The sequence below is a fragment of the Polypterus senegalus genome, chromosome 8, assembly GCF_016835505.1.
Source record: "Polypterus senegalus isolate Bchr_013 chromosome 8, ASM1683550v1, whole genome shotgun sequence".
Taxonomy (NCBI): Eukaryota; Metazoa; Chordata; class Cladistia; order Polypteriformes; family Polypteridae; genus Polypterus; species Polypterus senegalus.
In genome coordinates this window covers 153,319,845-153,339,527 of record NC_053161.1, presented here as the reverse complement: position 1 = coordinate 153,339,527, position 19,683 = coordinate 153,319,845, and the positions used below count along the sequence as shown (strand labels likewise).

At 39.6% G+C, this 19,683-nt stretch overlaps 1 protein-coding gene across 1 annotated transcript in view; it reads right to left on the bottom strand.

Moving 5' to 3' along the window:
* Window positions 1-74: 74 nt before the first annotated feature.
* The window catches only part of LOC120534626, a 63,886-nt gene continuing 44,277 nt past the window's right edge, over window positions 75-19,683 (bottom strand). The window contains exons 8-11 of the mRNA XM_039762217.1: window positions 19,279-19,451; window positions 14,132-14,411; window positions 461-624; window positions 75-148 (exon numbers count right to left, since the gene is read on the bottom strand). Of these exons, the coding sequence (XP_039618151.1) occupies window positions 75-148; window positions 461-624; window positions 14,132-14,411; window positions 19,279-19,451 (691 nt within the window). The remainder of the gene's footprint in view (window positions 149-460; window positions 625-14,131; window positions 14,412-19,278; window positions 19,452-19,683) is intronic.

Below are 19,683 nucleotides of genomic sequence, written 5' to 3'. Positions count from 1 at the left end.
ACTCAGAGCAAGGCGGAGGCCAAAGTCAGTGCCACAGCAATGCACTGAGATCTATAAGCTTCTTTTTATTTCTTTCAGGTAACTGCAGCTTGATGACCTGTAGCACCTGAGGGCCACAAACAAATTGGAGGACCCGCTAAATTAGACCCTACAGAGACAGTAAAATAATTATGAGTTTTATAGGACAACACAGAAACGGCATAAGGGTGAAGCCAGGCTGAATGAGAACTTGACATCACATGGACATATTCACCCACAGACAAACTCTGGTTGAAGAAGCGTCAGCTGCATTCAAAGTACGCAGAAAAACTTGTAAACACAATGACTGACAAACAGAAATCTTAAAATAATGCAACAAAAATGCTGTCCCACCTATTTAGTCTCATACTAGCTAAATTAATTTGGAGTGGTTGAACTTGTGGCATTTCAGTATGTTCAGTGAAAACAAAGACTATATTACCATTTGAGCCAGGTGAGGTGGTTGGTTCTCCATAGACCTCCACTTCACAGAGTGTCAGATACTGAGGTTGGTTTGGCAGGACAATGCTGACATATTGGCCTCTCATTCCATTACAGCAGATAGTGTGAACAGATCCAGGGTAGGTTGTCTCAATTGTGCCACATCTGTAAATGGAAAAAAACATTTTTATTTATCATCAAAGTAATTAGCCTTTATAACCTCTCCACTCTCTCCTTTTATTTAACCTCTACTTTATATTTGACCAGTAAGGTGTTGCAATGGGAAGCACTGCTAGCTCATGGATTCAGCATACTGAATTTGCAGACTGTCCCTGTAGAAGCATGACTTTACTTCCCACATCACTAGAGACGTGTGAGTTTGGATAACTGGAGACTCTAAAGTTCTTCCATTTTGAGTGTCAGTGTGTGTGTTAGCGGACCCTGGGATTGGGTCTGGCCTCCTGAAGCCCCACTTGAGTTTACAAGAAAGTTTATATTTAATCTATTCCCCCTTTAATTTCAGAATTCTTCAATATTTTTAGATACATGTACATTTGGCCATAATAACTTGCTTGCTTAATGTCAACACCTTCCTAGCTACCATTACTTGTAAATAGGCTCACAAAGTGGTAAAAAACAATGATACTTAAAGTATGATCACAAAAATACAATTATTAAAGAGTCTACATTAAAACTGAAGGTTGACTGGCTGAATGTATCTGATGAGCAAACTAACCAATGTTAATTCTTTTATTAAAATACAAGGTCTGTAATAAAAGCCATATACTGTATAAGCCTATCGAATGAGATGCTGGGACAGGTGAGCTGTTATCTAACAAAATGAGCTCAATGGATTGAACTGACTTCTGCTCATCTGTCAGACTTGTTTTGTTCTTGTACTTGAATCTTCAAAAAATGCCTGGCATTACTGAAATGCCCACCGCCATGACTGGTTGTTCCATCTATCATCTCACACTTTATTAATAACATCACCGGTCTTACTCACAGGTTTGTATTTTGGTATGAGGTAATGGCTGACAAGGACATATTGTTTGTTTGAAGTTATTATTCTTTTATCGTCCTAACATTTATTGATTATTTTTTACTCTTTTAGTGTCACTGGATGATGATATTGTCACACACATTTTGTTTTTGTTTTTATTGTTATAATGGCACACATCATTAAAAGCTCTGTTTTATCTATGTACGCTCAGCAATGGTCTGCACTTTGTTTCAATAAACGAAAGACCCTTTTTTTGCTTTGTGAGAGTTTTTATGGCAGTTCCTCTCTTTTGAGCTTTGCTTTGCCCATAGTGTGTCCTGACTTTAAGTCTGTTAATTTGTTTTTGATTTGATTGCCAATATTTCTGTCTTCCACTGTTTTATCCTCAACTTTGTTCAGACTACTGTTTTAGTTTTTGTTCTAAAGTACTTCTACTTCCCTTTGATTTTCTGAGGCTCCTTTTGTGGAAAGATCACAATAAATATGCCACTGTTTCAACAATATGCGGTTACAAAGTTCCTGGAAAGGAGGAAAGTGGCTGACTTTCACACACGTCTAAAACATTATTATGGAGATGCCCGCACAGATGCTAGCAGTGTCAGATGAAGGGGTAACCCACTTTAAGGAAAGAACACAGACATCGCTAATCACCCCTATAGTAGTTGCTCGCAAAAAAGGCTCTGTCCAAAATTGGAAATGGAAAAAGAGGATCACATCAGAAAAATGGTAGTGGAGACTGGAATAGTGGTTCACATGGTCATGTTATAAGTCTGAGATGCCATTGGGTGCCACTACTAATAAAGGAAAAGCACAACGATAATAATAAAGAATGTATTGTTTGGTAATTTCTAGAATGTTGTTATGTCAAAGGTGATGACTTTCTTTATTTTCTTCTGACTTTTAGAATGTTGGGAAAGCTACAGTGGCTGGAAAGTGGATTTTCCTTGTGAGGCTTCAAGAGATCCACTCCATGCCTGTTGTGAATCTTCTTATTATTATCTATTTTCCTCTTTCTATTTTAAATAATTAATAATAATCAGATAATGAACAGACTGTTTTTGCCAGCTGTGAAAGGTGCGTCACCTACGCATTGGTTAATATGTGGGAATTAATTATTGGCAAGGACTCAGACACAGGAGCCTTGGATAAAATCATTCATGCTGAGGTACTCGATAGAAATGGCTTCAAATGTAAGGAGTAACTGCAGGGAGAGGTGGGCGCACTTTTGACAGCAACAAATGAACCAATCTTAACGCAATGGGCAGCGACTCTGAACTTCACTCTGTGAAACGTGTCCCTGGTTCATGAGACCTGAGTTGTAGATGTAGATGATGAGTTGATTTTCTGCAAGCAACTAATTTCTTTAGGACTTGGGTTGGGACTGCTAGATTCTGAAGACATGGGGACAGCGGTTTCCCTTAGAATTTCTCAATTCAATAAAGGAATGTGAATTTCACCACTGACACCCTCAGCATCTGGCACCTGTGTTGGCAGAAATGTGCCAGCTAGAAGCACACATTTTGGCTGACTCTCAAACCCTATTCTGTACATGCACTTTTATATGAATATGTGGATGTCTTTTCACAGAAAGATGACAATGAATTGCTTCAACAGTGTATTGACACAGGTTCTTCCTTTCCAATTTGGCAAACTCCACGCTGCTTGCCATGGGCCTGTCATAAAGAAATGGAACATCGAATTCAGGAGATGTAGAGTAAGGACACCATTGAAATCTACAATGGACTGTGAGCTTCTCTAGTCATTCTGGCAGGTAAACAGGATAGCCCCAAATGATTCTGTGCTAATTACAGAAAACCGAATGATGTTACAGTCAAGGCCGATAGATAGATAGATAGATAGATAGATAGATAGATAGATAGATAGATAGATAGATAGATAGATAGATAGATAGATAGATAGATAGATAGATAGATAGATAGATAGATAGATAGATAGATACTTTATTAATCCCAAGGGGAAATTCACATAATCCAGCAGCAGTATACTGATACAAAAAAAAAAACAATATTAAACTAAAGAGTAATAAAAATGCATGTAAAAACAGACAATAAGACAAAACAATAAATAATGTTTGCGTTTACCCCCCACCCTGGTGGAATTGAAGAGTCGCATAGTGTGGGGGAGGAACGATCTCCTCAGTCTGTCAGTGGAGCAGGACAGTGACAAAAGTCTGCCGCTGAAGCTGCTCCTCTGACTGGAGATGACACTGTTCATAGGATCCAGTGGATTCTCCATGATTGCTTAGTGCCCGTCACTTTGCTACAGCTGTTAAACTGTCAAGCTTCATTCCTACAATAGAGCCTGCCTTCCTAACAAGTTTGTCCAGGTGTGAGGCGTCCTTCATCTTAATGCTGCCTCCCCAGCACACCACCATGTTGAAGAGGGCAATCGTTACAACTGTGTGGTTGAACATCTGCAGTATCTTATTGCAGATGTTGAAGGACGCCAGCCTTCTAAGGAAGTATTGTCAGCTCTGACCTTTCTTACACAGAGCATCAGAATTGGCAGTGCAGTCCAATTTATCATCCAGCTGTACTCCCAAGTATTTATAGGTCTGTACCCTCTGCACACAGTCTCCTCTGATGACCACGGGGTCTGTGAGTGGCCTGTGCCTCCTAAAATCCACCACCAGCTCCTTGGTTTTGCTAATGTTCAGTTGTAGGTTGTTTGAGTCGCACCATTTAACAAAGTCTTTGATTAGCTTCCTATACTCCTCCTCCTGCCCACTCCTGATACAGCCCACAATAGCAGTGTCATCAGCGAACGTTTGCACATGGCAGGACCCTGAGTCGTATTGGAAGTCTGATGTACTGTATATAGGCTGAACAGGACCGGAGAAAGTACAGTCCCTTGCGGTTCTCCTGTGTTGCTGACCACAATGTCAGACCTGCAATTCCTGAGACGCACATACTGAGGTCTGTCTGTAAGATAGTCCACGATCTGTGCCACCAGGTATGAATCTACTCCCATCTCCGTCAGCTTGTCCCTAAGGAGCAGAGGTTGGATGGTGTTGAAGGCGCTAGAGAAGTCCAGAAACATAATGCTTACAGCACCACTGCCTCTGTCCAAGTGGGACAGGGAACGGTGTAGCATATAGATGATGGTGTCCTCCGCTACCACCCTCTCCTGGTATGCAAACTGCAGAGGGTCGAGTGCGTGGTGGACCTGTTTCCTCAGGTGGTGAAGCAGCAGCCACTCCATGGTCTTCATCACATGTGATGTCAGAGCAACAGGCCGGACGTCATTCAGCTCACTAGTATGTGACACCTTTGGGACTGGGGTGATACAAGATGTTTTCCAAAGCCTCTGTACTCTCTCCTGTTCCAGGCTCAGGTTGAAGATGCGCTGTAGATGACTCCCCATTTCCAATGCACAGGCCTTCAGCAGTCATGGCGATACTCCATCTGGACCCGCTGTGTTGCTGGCACGAAGTCTCCTCAGCTCTCTGATCGCATGGGCTGCTGTAATTGTGTGTGGGGATGTCTCTACTACAGTATGCTTGTATCAGCAGAAGGATGGTTGGAGGATGCAGTACTCCAAGGTGAGAGTAGGTTAGGTTGGTCAAACCTATTAAAGACGTTGTTCGTTTAGTTTGCTCTCTCCATGTCTCTCTTGATGGTGGCACCCCACTTCGAGCTGCAGCCAGTGATGATCTTCATCCCATCCCACACTTCCTTCATGCTGTTATTCTTTAACTTCTGCTCCAGCTTTATCCTGTACTGCTCCTTCGCTGCCCTGAGCTGGAGTTCTTTCTGCACGCGCTTGAGCTCATGCTAATCATCGCCTTTAAAAGCCCTTTTCTTTTGGTTCAAAGGGCTTGTTGTTAGCATAGCAGTGTACTGTTCTTACTGGAACTACAATGTCCATACAGAAGTTGATGTAATCAGTTGTGTAGTCAACAGCCTCTTCAATATTCTCACTATGTGACCCCTGAAGGATATCCCAGTCTGTAGTTCCCAAGCAGTCTCTCAGAGCCTGCTCTGCCTCACTGGACCACTTCCTGAATCATCGTGTGGTTGTAGGTAGCGCCTTCACTCTTGATTTGTAGTGAGGCTGAAGCAGAACCAGGTTATGATCTGCTTTCCCAAGCGCAGGCAGCGGGGTGACACTGTATGCGTCTTTAACGTTTGCATACAGTAGGTCGATAGTCCTATTTCCCCAGGTGTTACAATCCACATACTGGTAGAAGGCAGGTAATGTTTTGTCCAGCATCACTTGGTTAAAATCTCCAGCAATTAGCACAAGCGCCTCGGGGTGCTGTGTTTGTAACATAGCAACTGCAGAATGGATGATGTCACTCGCTATCTCCGTGTTCGCTAGAGGAGGGAAGTAAACAATAACAACAATCACGTGTCCAAACTCTCTGGGCAAGTAATAGGGATGCAGACTTATGGCCAACAGTTCGATGTTCCTGCAGCTAGGTGAGATTTTGATGTTTACATGTCCTAAATTGCACCAATTTGTATTGACATAGAGAGCAACACCCCCTCCTTTCTTCTTCCCGCTGGTATTTGCGTCTCTGTCCGCTCTAACTGTGCTAAACCCGGGTAGCTCCACGTTAGCATCTGGGATGGTAGTTGTTAGCCAAGTTTCACTAAAACACAGCAAGCTGCATTCTCTGTAGGTTCTGATATTTTTCACCAGCGTGGCTAGTTCGTCCTTATTTGGTCATGAATTCACATTTCCCAGGATCGCAGAAGGCACCGAAGGTTTATAGCGCCACTGTAAGAGCCAATCTTAGAAAGTTAAAGTTTTGAGTTAAACTCACATTGCTTAATTTGAATAGAATATTAATGTCTTTCATAGTCATAGCTTATGGTATAGTCTTTTCCCCCTATAAGTTAGCAAGAGATAGAACCTTCTTACTATAACTGAATAACAGTGTGATAATAAGCTCAGTTTGTTTGGAACAAGTCCCAGTAAAGAAGGACTTGAAAGACCCATTTAAGCTTAGAAATGGGATAAGCATACAGTTTTCTGACCGTTTTGAAATGGTTCAGAAATGTTAAGTGAGAAGTAACGATTTGTGATGTAACAAGATTAAGCTTAGAATTGAACTTTTCTTAACATTAATCTTTTCTTTTTGTGTGAACTGTTTTACTTCAAAACTTAACTAAACTTACAAAAAACCAAGATATTTTGTCTGTGGAATCATTTCTACGCGTCAGGCTTTTGTTGAATCCCACTTTTTTTGAGTTGAAGCTGCAGAACTGGTAATTTTGGGAAAACGCAGCTACAAATTCGTCAGAAAACTTGCTATCTAAGGCCTGAACTGGAATCTACCATTCGAGAACAGAAGACACTTCTGCTACAGAACTCGTCAACGAAGGAAAAGAACTGAATCATTCAGAAGGTACTGTGATATTATCTACTATCTTCGCATGATCATTAATGAAAGCAAGGTCGCCGTACCTTAAGAAGATTTGAGAGACTGTGATATTGTTAAATGACGTCTTGGAAAAAGACATTTTGGATGATTGGATGTGCCTTTGCTTGAGTCATTGAACCTTGTTTCAAGAAAGTAATCTGCCTTGTTGGAACGTCCCTATTGTGACGAAACTGCTGTCAGGAAACGTCCTGTCATTTTATTGAACAGTTGTCATGGCGATGTCTAAACAGAGCTCAAGTGAGATCGGCAGTGATCTGAGTTCAGACTCGAAGTCAGAAAATATAATTAGAGATCTTAAAGATCACATAAGTCAGAGAGAAGATAAGCTTCATGTGTTCATAGCTGAGATCGAAAGTCTTAAAACATTCCAGAAAACCGCTGATGGTGGCAAAAAGATTTGAAGATTTTCGTTCGACACACAGAGAGCTAGAAGAACTACATGAAAAGCTACTTTGTATATTAAATAAGGAGGGAGCGATTCAGAAACAGAAAACGACATTCCAACGCTTTAAGAAATGGAATGAATTCACTGTCGCTACTACTGCTTGGTTAGAAGACGCAAATAGACTGTTAGCACATAAAGTTGATGAACAGCTAGTAAATCAGTTCGAAGAGATGCAATTTCAAGAACGGGTTCGTTTAAAGCCAAAAACGAAAGACGTCACCTCAATTAAAACATACTCTTGATGTTAGACTTGACTCTTTAGCTCAGAAAGCCACATCATCACCTTCTACGTCAGTGCTGATTGAACAATCGACACTTGATAGAATCCTACAAAGGTTAGATGAACTAGAGTCTGAAAGGCAAATACGGTCACTAACTACCTCGGCACAGCCTCAATTGTACGGACACGGTCTTATGGATTTCTTAGCGCAGAAACAAGCTGAATGTAGTAAGGCAATTACCGAAATGGCCAAATCGTTAACTGATCAAAAGACAACGCCTGCTCCAGCACCCCCAGCTCCGCGTGGTGAAGTACCTCACAGGCAGGTCCCTTTATTTTCAGGAGACCCATTAGCTTATGCAGATTTTATCAGAGCCTTTGATAATGCTATTGGGGATGTGCTACAAAATCCTCAAGATAAATTAGATTATTTAATCCAATTACAAGAGGTCCTGCTCAGGATTTAGTTAAAGGCTGTGCGACTGCCATCGAGTCTGGGTTATGAAAAGGCCAGAAAGCAACTTGAAATTTATTTTGGTGATGAAGTATTCATAGCTGATGCATACATGGAAAAGGCATTGAAATGGCCTCAAATAAAGCAAAATGATAGCGCAGCTCTGAGAGAATATGCATCCTTTCTTGATAGTTGCAAAGACGCAATGACAAGTGCAGGAAGTCAAGATACATTCAGTAACAACCCAAATATTCGTATAATAATCTCTAAGCTCCCATACACTTTACGAGACAAGTGGAGAAGCTGGGCTTTTGAATTTAAAGAAAAGGAAAGTAGAAGGGCAGGCATTGATGAATTGATTATCTTTCTACATCGCCAGGTGAGGATGATGATGGATCCCTTTTATGGAGATGTTACACAAGGTAACATGGAGAAAAAGGAAAAAACTGACAAAAGTAGGTCTCCTCAGAAGTACGGACAGAGATCAGGAAGTATTTTCACCACCAATATTTCTGATGTAGCCGAAAAGGAGACTCAAGAAAGCTTTGTCAAAAATATTGTTAATGATACATGTGCATTTTGCAGTAACCAGCATATTCTCTCCGAATGTAAAAAAATCAAAGAATTGCCACATAAAGAAAGAAGAGACTTTTTAAAATCTAAAGGTTTATGTTTTCGCTGTCTCAAACAGGGTCATCTAAGTAAGAATTGTAAAGAGAGAATGAAATGTCAGACATGTTCTTTACAGCACCCAGATATCCTGCACATTCAAAGGAACAGTGGAGCAGTATTTAAAGCTAGCCAGTGTGGCAACATCTACTGAAACGGAAACCGAGACTGGAACTTGTATCTTTATAGGGGCTGGAGAAGAATGCACTACAAGTAGTTCCTGTTAAGGTAAAATCCAAAAAAGTGAAAGGTATGTAGAAACATACGCCTTTATAGACCTCGGCAGTACAGTAACAATTTGTACTGAAAGGCTCCAGAGACAACTGAGCCTTCAAGGGAAAAGGACGCAAGTATTCCTCAAAACTATGAGTAATTATGATGATGATTCAAAATGCTAACCCAATGTTCTGTTTTATCAGATTTACAAGTCTGTGGTCTCAATGATGTTGAATATATTGATTTGCCAAAGGTCTTCACACAGGTCTCCATTCCAGTGAACAGAGAAAGCATTCCACTACAAGAAGATCTCGATAAGTGGGCATATCTTAAAGAGGTACGTCTATCTCGTATTGACTCTGAAGTTGATCTTTTAATAGGAATCAACTATCCAGAAATCTTCAAGCAGTCACGAATCATACCTAGCCAAGGAGGTGGACCTCATGCTATGAAGACTGCACTTGGATGGGTAGTTGGTGGACCATACAAAGAGAAAGACGACCTCGCAAAACAAAGTGGTAAGATGCCTAAACATTCAATCAATCGTGTCTCAATAACAGAGATTGAAGATATGTTGCTGCAACAGTATAACACAGATTTTCCAGAGCGCAATTGTGAAGAAAAGGAGGAAATGTCACCGAAGACATCAAGTTCATGCGCATAGCTTCAGAATCTGCAAGACTGGTAGGTGGCCACTATTGTTTAAATTTGCCTTTGAAGGATGAATCACTTAAAATGCCGAATAACCGCTGCATTGCTGAACAGCGTGCTATTGGACTCAAAAGAAAATTGAGCAAAAATTCAGGTTTCCACAAAGACTATAAAGCCTTCATGAAAGATATTATAGACAATGGCTATGCTGTTAAAGTACCCAAAAAAAGCCTGAATTGCAATGAAGGCAGAGTGTGGTACATTCCACATCACGGTGTGTATCATCCAAAGAAAAATAAGATTCGAGTAGTCTTTGACTGCACTGCCACCTATCAGGGGATTTCACTTAATGAACAATTACTAAAAGGCCCTGACCTAACTAACACACTCATTGGCGTCCTTACAAGATTCAGAAAGGAGCCAGTAGCCTTAATGGCAGACATTAAGTCAATGTTCTACCAAGTTAAGATACCAGACAAAGACACAGATCTTTTACGTTTTCTATGGTGGCCTGAAGGTAATCTAAGTAAAGACCTAGAAGAATTCAAAATGACAGTACATCTTTTTGGTGCTACTTCTTCACCCAGTTGTGCTTCTTATGCTTTGAGAACAGCCGAAGATGCCAGAGATACATTTCCTGAGGAAGCTGTTAACACCGTTCTCAACAACTTCTACGTGGATGATTGTTTAAGGTCAGTGACAACAGAAGAACAAGCAATAAAGCTGGCAAAGGACCTCCAAGCTCTATGCCTCAAAGGGGGATTCCATTTGACTAAGTGGGTGAGTAACAACAGAGCAGTTTTATTGTCCATACCTGAAGAAGACAGAGCTCATGAACAAAAGGACTTAGATTTGAGCCACAGTCTCCTTCCCACAGAGCGTGCCCTGGGCATCCAGTGGTGCACAGAAACTGACAGTTTCAAATTTCAGATTAAGTTGCAAAACAAGCCCGCTACAAGGCGTGGTATCTGTCTGTTGTTAGCTCAGTTTATGATCCACTTGGTTTCTAGCACCTGCTTACTGCCAGCAAAGCTTATTCTAAGAGACTTATGTAAAGAGAAATGGGTGGGATGAAGAAGTAGAAGTCAAACACATTCAGAAATGGAAAAATGGATGGATGATTTGAAGTTACTTACAGCAGATGCTTCAAACCTACTGGGTTTGGAACCATAAAGACAGCACAAATGCACCATTTTGCAGATGCTAGTGAAGATGGATATGGCACTGTCACTACCTTGTTTTAACAAATTTTATCTTAGAGTTAAAATGGACAAAATGCTTAAAGGTGAGCTTCAAATGCCCTTACAAGAATCTACATTTTGGACTGACAGGTGCTAAAATACATCTCAAATGAAAGCACTAGATTCTCGAACACCACATGGTCACATGGTCCAAGTTTCTTATTGAAGTCAGAATGTGAGTGGCCAAAAGACCAGATCAACTGAATGATTCATTGTTTGAAGATGATCCAGAAATTAAAATTTGTGTAGTTAACATGACGAGAGTAGAGGAGGTGACCGAACCCATCAACAAACTAATCACTTACTTTTCAGATTGGCATTGCTTGAAGAAAGCAGTAGCTTGGTTTCTCAATATTTCAACTAGAAGCCAGTCAGATTAAAGGTAATCTCACTAATCACAAAACACATGAAAAATATAAACGGACTTTAAAACCAAGTACAATTGACTTAGTTAAAGCTGAAACAGAGCTTACCTTGTGTTAAAAAGAACTTCTATAAACAGCCCGAAGAAGCTAAACATCCTGCAATTTACACAAGTTCACATGTTGCTTCTCTCATATTGCAGCATATTCATAAACGATCGGACATTGGCCAGAAATACTGGAACCACACCATCAAACCAACCTCCGTTCACTAATGTTGGAGTTGATTATTTTGGTCCCTTCCAAGTCAAAAGAGGAAGAAGTCAAGAGGTACGGAGTAATCTTCACATGTCTAACAACCAGAGGCGCACATAGAGATTGCACATAGCATTTCTTGTATCCAAGCCATCTCAGATAGAAGAGGACAAGTTAAAATCATTCAGAAGTTGACAACTTGAATGCAAGAACAAATCAAATGGATTTTAATCCACCATCAGCCTCTCACCAAGTCTCGAAGCATAAGTAAAAACACTCCATGTCAAGTAGTGGAAAAGACCCCTTAGATAAAATGATTTGTGTCAAAACCTGAAATACCACCTAAACTCATTTCAGGAACCATACCCAAGAAGACGCTGGATTCCACATAAAAGAAAGTGGTACCAAGAAGTGATCAGTGAAATAGAGATTATTAAAGAAAAAGGTGCAGTCAGAAGAGTTTGTGTGCAGACCAAAACCAGCACACTAAAGTCATACAGTGTTATTGCTAATGGAGCTGCTGGAATGGCTGCCACTTAATTTGAATAGAATATTAATGTCTTTCATAGTCATAGCTTATGGTATAGTCTTTTCCCCTATAAGTGAGATAGAACCTTCTTACTATAACTGAATAACAGTGTGAGCTCAGTGTTTGGAACAAGTCCCAGTAAAGAAGGACTTGAAAGACCCATGCTTAGAAATGGGATAAGCATACAGTTTTCTGACCGTTTTGAAATGGTTCAGAAATGTTAAGAGAAGTAACGATTTGTGATGTAACAAGATTAAGCTTAGAATTGAACTTTTCTTAACATTAATCTTTTCTTTTTGTGCTGTTTTACTTCAAAACTTAACTAAACTTCAAAACCAAGATATTTTGTCTGTGGACATGCGTCAGGCTTTTGTTGAATCCCATTTTTTGAGTTGAAGCTGCAGAACTGGTAATTTTGGGAAAACGCAGCTACCGCCACTTTCTCGCAAGCTGCTTGGCTTTTATCTTAGAGCCAGCTCGGCCGCCCTAATATCGTCTTCTTACCTCTTCAGGTAAATAGGGAACCACACCTTCACGGGCATTTCCTCTCAGCACTTGAAGTTGACAACTTGAATAGGCGAGTTTGTAAAATCCATGTCAAGTAGTAAAAGCAGTAAAAGTGTCCACATAAAAGAAAGTGGTAAAAGTGATCAGTGAAATAGAGATTATTAAAGAAAAAGTAAAAAGATAAAGTCATACACGGAGCTGCTGGAATGGCTGCCACTCGATGTACAGTGATGTACCCTAGATGCCTTAACTGGATCAAAGTTACTTTCAACTCTCAGCTTAAGTGCATATTAGCACATGAATGTTGAAAATGGAGTCATGGAAAAAGACCACATTCTGCACCAAACAAGGTTTGTGGCAGTTTACTGTAATGCCATTTGGCCTATGTAATGCTCCTGCAACTTTTGAAAAACTCATGGAACAAGTACTAAAAGGTCTTTCAAAATGCATGTGCCTCATCCACCTAGACTGATATCTTAATATATGGAAAGAGGAGGGAATAATTAAATTGTGCTTGGTTCTGGACCAATTGCCGCAGGTAAGGCTGCTGCTATACCCATCTAAATGGCACCTTCTCCAACAGAAAACTACTTTCCAAGGCCATGTCATCAATGGTGACAGTATTGCTACAGACTCCCAGAAGGTTCAAGTAGTACAGCCCACCAAAAATTACCAGGATTTACGGGACTGTACAATTTGTAAAGGGTTTTGTTACTCTGTGGCTCAACCTCAATCTGCACTCTTATTTTATCGAGATTGTTATTAATACTGTCTTTAAAGTCATGGCTACTAATATTAAAAAAGCTTGTGTCGGACATTTCAGTTCTCCTTATATGTCAGATTAGGTTTTCTCACAAATCAAACTGCAGGGTTGCTTGTATTTTCTGTTAATTTCAAGAAGTCATCAGAGTATACCTTGTAGATAGTGTGCTCTACATTTAACACCATCAGCCCATGCAGACTCTTTGTAAGGACTGAGCTAGAAATGAACATTTTCTTTGCTAAAAGCACAGGATGAAGAACTACAACAACAACAACAAAAACATTTATTTATATAGCACATTTTCATACAAATAATGTAGCTCAAAGTACTTTACATGATGAAGAAAAGAGAAATAAAAGACAAAGTAAGAATTAGTTAGAATAGGAAAACACTAATTAACAAAGAATTAGAGTAAGGTCCGATGGCCAGGGAGGATAGAAAAAACAAACAAACAAACAAACAAACAAACAAACAAACAAACAAAAAACTCCAGACGGCTGGAGAGAAAAAATAAAAATCTGCAGGGGTTCCAGACCATGAGACCGCCCAGGCCCCTCTGGTCTGTTAAATAGGGTCACAAGTGGTATAAAGTAATGATGATACATTATGATCACTAAAATGCAATTATTAAAAAGATATCGATTTAAAAATGTATACATAGAGCATGAAAACTACTTCTGGTTTTAAAAAGATTTCTTTCTGAACACTAAGTCACTTTGTCAAGTACTCAAGAGCTTCCTTAACTCATATGGACTGATGAAAAACCAAGAGTGAGCATCTACCTGCCCTAAGCTAGCTACTGTGGCTATTAAAACACACACACACACACACACACACACACATACACACCAAAACACACGAGAGTGGTGGGCCTGCCTGATCATTTTGAATGTCTTTAACCACAATAAGGCACCCTGCATTGTACAGAAAGCACTGATTTCGCTTACTTGTCATGCTCTGAGACATCAGGTGAGTCACCAACTCGAACTTCAGCCCCTGTCAGTCTTTTGTCACAGCAGTCCAGTCTGTTGTAGACCACCACTATGGAGATGTCATAGCTGGCCTTTAGTTTCAGTCTCCACCACGATGGAGAGTCATTGGAGGTGTGGGTGCAGGTCCAGTCGTTGAAGATGCCACTTCTATTACCATCTATGGCCAGATTTGGACCTCCAAAGTTTAAATACGGAGAGGACTGCTCTGCAGTACCTTGTCTTGCAATGTTGATTGCTGCAAAGAAAGTTAAAACAAAAACGCACAATTTGGTTCAATGGGATATTGTAGGTAGGCACACTAGCATTCAATTTTAGGTTTTTGGTATAAAAATATAGTACAATTATGTTGTCATCTATGAGCCTGTTCATAACGATGCTTCCTGAACTTGTAAAACATATTTTTCCATTTGTGTTCATTTGCTACAGCATTACATAACTGTAATAAAGTGGTTTATGCCTCAGGGCTAGTGAGAAATCCCAGCTGGCTATTGCAGCCACCTCAGTGTCCAATGACCATTTCCATTTTTGCAGTCTTGATTACAGATAGTAGAATAACTGCATTTCAGTTTTTATCTGTCCAGAGTAAAGAAATAACACAACTGTGTAATAATTTAATTCTGTTGTGTTTGGAAATATGAGCATCCCAAAAGATTATTTAACATGAGTTCCATATCAGGTCTTAGCTCCCAGAGTAGGTCATGTCACATTTCACGATTTTCTCAATGAGTTTTCAGCCTCAGAGTTCATTTACATAATCTTATTGAGTGAGAGGCAGTCGTAGAAGGTGCAGACAAGTTTGATTTGTCTTAAGTCTCAAGTCTCTTTGTACATGAAAGCTGACAAGCAATGAGAACCCACCCAGAACTACAAAGCCTATAATGCAACAATGAGGAGTGAAGAATGCCAGAGTTCTTTACCTGACAAACAGAAGAGAAGCTCTTCTGTTGGACCTCTCATGTCTTACATACCACAAAAGAAGGGCAAACAGAAATAAAGGGCCAATACCTGTAAACTCATCAGGGAGCATGTTCACTGGCTTTCAGAAAAAGGAGTGAGCCTACAATTCCTTGAAAGTGGGAAACGGCACTGGAAAGTAATCGTGCAGTCATGTTATTTGACATGCCATGTCACGTTGTTGATGCCACTCTGTCCAGGCACTTTCCTCATAACCTTAGTTAGCCAGATGTGATTTCTAGCCACGTAAATGGACTTGTTCTGGAGTTGTTGAGGTGTAACGACGGCTTTAGACAATTCGGAGATTAACTTGTTCTCTGGATTACATTGCAATACTTCCACATAAAAAACTATATGTTTTGTTACTTATTAGACTTTATCATTCTTGGTGACCATTCCAGTAGAGAAGAGAAAATATGGTTTTTTTTTTACCTTAATTAATAAAAAAAACAACAAAGGGTAACACAGGTTATTGGCTAAATTTCTCGTAGTGAGTTAGACTTCCAGGCTGCTATTTGACTTTTTCTTGGGATGAGCAAAATTTATAAAAGCAGATGATTAGAAAAGGATTGGAAAAGGAGAAGAGGTAGAGGATTCAGACAAAAATGAGAATGAAATAGCGCATCTATCAGAGTCTGCTGAAACCAGTGGCTTGTCCACTGATGGGATTATGTGTAGTGAAGTTCTTTCCTTGAAGGCTGCTTTCCTCTTAGGTGAAGACACAACATAACTTGACCTGATCGCAACCGGGATTCCTTGGGAGAAGCTGTTCAAGACTCACACCATTTACCAATGAAATCATAGTGGTTCAGTTTTGTACACAGCTCATTTATCCCATAACCAATTACAAAAGTGTTTATCCAGACTGTATTTGAGTATTTCATTTTTTCACCATCTACAAGAACTGTTTGCAAATCTGTTTTACTGGGGCAATTCAATCATTTAAGAGAATCATGTGATGTAAATTGTTAATGTCACGTGCATAACATTTGATAAACACGTTATTAATCCCAATAAGGGTTAATCAAGGGAAAATTTTATAAATGACTTGGTGTTTTCTTATTCCTTGACCATCGTATGCAAAGGAGAGTTTTTGAAGTATAGCATTTCATTCTCATTATTTAGCTGAAGAGTGATTGCTACAGAATGGCGCCCCCTCTGATAAAGAAGTTCATGTTACAGTCCAACTGCTTCAGTCTCTACTTGTTCCCCTTATTCATTATATATATATGATTTCTTCATAATAATCTGGGAAAATTTAGTAAATCTGAATGTACCAAGCTTGAGGACATAACAACTGTCATGATCAGGTTAGTGTGCATTCATCTCACAGTGAAGCCTCACATTTTTTACAGTCATTGCACCTTGAGGTTCCCCATGGACTGATAGGCACAAAAACCAAAAGCAATCCAGCTTTGTTGCCACAATTGTCTCAATGCCTCATAAAAAGCCACTGCTTTAAGGTGACAAATTAGAAATAACTTTTCTGTTCTCCTTGAGTATATTCTGAGAGCATTTCTACTTTACTTGAATATAACATTTTCTGTCTATTTTCACATTAACTTCACTACATTTTCAAACTCAAATGGCTTCTTTTATTCTGATATACAGTAATCCCTCGCTATATCGCGCTTCGACTTTCGCGGCTTCACTCTATCGCAGATTTTATATGTAAGCATATCTAAATGTATAACGCAGATTTTTCGCTGCTTCGTGGGTTCTGTGGACATTGGGTCTTTTTACTTCCTGTACATGCTTCCTCAGTTGGTTTGCCCAGTTGATTTCATACAAGGGACGCTATTGCCGGATGGCTGAGAAGCTAACCAATCAGAGCACGCAGTTAAGTTCCTGTGTGCTGAATGGCTCAGCGACGGAGCGCTGAATTCGATTCCGCGGCGTTAACCAGGAAGTCTTGTCTCGCTCATTCAGCATCAACGTGTTTCGCTGTGTAAAGAGTTAACTTTTGTGCACTTTTATGTTTATCTTTGTGCATAGTCAAGCCCTTCATTATGGCTCCAAAATGATCTGCTCCTACTACTGCTTCAGGGGCCGTGCCCAAGCGCCAACGGAAGATGTTAATGATTGCCGAAAAGGTAAACGTTTTGGATATTTTAAAGGAAAGGAAAAGCTACACCGCTGTAGGACGCCATTACGGCATCAATGAGGCTGCAATTCTTTTTATTTAAAAAGTAGGAAAGGAATATAAGATCTATGGCCGCAGTGTCCTTTTAACCAGGGTGCAAAACGAGTTGTAAGTGGATGTAATAAGGCAGTAGTCTGAATGGAATCTGCTTTAGGAATTTGGATTGAAGTCTGCTGGAAGAAGAACAACGGTGGTGTTACACAGTCGCCTGAAGAGGCTCCTTTAGAAGAGCTGTAACGCTCTCCTTTGTTGTGCAGTAAAACTAAACTCATCATTATCAGACAAGTCGTCGTGTCATTGTTGGTGAGTAACCATAATTAATTTTCTACTTACAGTACTTAGTACATGTATGTACGTTTAGTGTCACTGTACACACATTTACTGTATACAATTATTCTTGCATTTTACGTATTTATTGCTGGTGGCCTGTCTATCGTAATGGCTGTAACATATGTGATATCGGAGACGCTCGATATCTTTAAAATAATATTTAGGTTTTACTGTGTGTTTACATACATAATTTCAATGAATCTTATGTAATATATAAGAGAATAAAAAGGGTTTATGCTGTATAACTGTGCGGGGGAATATTTATAAACAGTGTGGGAGAGTTTATAAGGGCTTAAAACATATAAAAATAACCATACAAACATATGTTTCTACTTCGCAGAGTTTCACCTTTCGCGGGGGGGTCTGGAATGCAACCCCCGCGATCGAGGAGGGATTACTATATTTTGCCAATCCAACACCTCCTGAAGGCAAAGTTCAAAGTATGGGCGGTGATTTAAACAGAAAAGATTGATAGTGTGTTTGACCACATGTTCCAGCTGACAGCCTGTGGTTGAAAACCTGTGGTTATGATGGATAAACCTTCTATAGCTAATTACAATATGACAAATATGTGTCATGTGTGTGGATGACACGTTTCACGTGTTAAAAATAAACAAAACCTTTTGTAAGGTAATAGCATTCTCTAAAACCATATTATAATTTTACGTTTGAAAACATCACTGAGCTGCTGGTAAAAGTGAGTCATACCCCACATTATTTGCATGGATTAATTATTTCATGCTAGTCCAGACGCCTCAGTTTATATTAATAAGACAACTTCAGATTACTGTAAATTAGAACAAGGTTCTCAAAGGTGCCCACTATCACTAATGCTTTTAACTATAGCCATTGAACCATTAACTGTTCATCTCCAGGAGAAACAAGAGAAAAAATAAATTATTAGACAAGACTTCAAACAAAATATATTACTATATGCAGATAATATGGTCCTTTATATATCAGACCCACATTCATTTCTATCATTTAGTCTTAAATGTGTTAAGAGAATTCCATAGGATCTCTGAATTCAAAATGAATTTGCAAAAAATGTGCTTTTCCCAGTAAATTCTTTAGTACATCACAGCAGTCTGGACAGTTATTTATTCATATTATCAAAACAGTCCATATGAAGAAACATGCTCAGTCTGTGGTCACAGTGGTCAAGTTTTGACCTTGATCAGTCAGTTTCCATTGTTGTGTCCTAGGAGTGGTTTTAGTCAGCTGAATTTATACCAGGAGCCAAAATCCATGGATGGTTTTCTATGCAATATAGAGAGAGTGTTAACAAATAAATTGAGAATTACAAAAATGGCTGGGCAAGTGTTGAGCATGAAGAAGGAGTGGGATACCATGATAGATGAAGTGACAAGGTGTTCCGATCAATTGAATGGTTACACATTGGTTACACAATGGTTACACATACTGCCATCTAGGAAAAGCTGCCAGCAAAGCGATTTTATCTTCCCACACTGCATTAAAAGGGTATCACATGATTGTAATAGGACAGTCAGTTCATACTGCATTTAAACTTTCAGTGTTCATTAATGTCCTCATCACCAAGGAAAGAAGTTGCTCCAAAGTTTCTTCTACATTTTATATTTCTAATAAATCCTTTCTGGTTTGGCTGAATATTTTTAAATTACACCATAAGAAATGAGTTGTAACACCACTTTACCGTTTAGTCCAGGTTTACACTCTGGGGTAATTGCTTCTCCATAGATCTCCACTTCGCAGAGGGTCAAGTATTGAGGTTGGTTAGGCAGGACAATGCTGACATACTGGCCAATCAGTTCATCACAGCATATGGTGTGAACAGATCCAGGAAAAGTCGCTTCAATTGTGCCACATCTGGAACGGAGAACTATGTTAGGTTTACAGTCAGATAACTGGCTACATTTCCTTTAAATCTGCAGATCTAAATGATGTATATAGTTTTCACATTCATGTGACTAAAAGTTTTGTTCCAACAAATGCACCACTACTTTAGTTAGAACATTGGCATTCTCATGATTGAGCTTGTTGCTATTATATTTGACTTGACTTTTATCAGACTGAATTCAGTGTAAGTAAAAAATTAGGA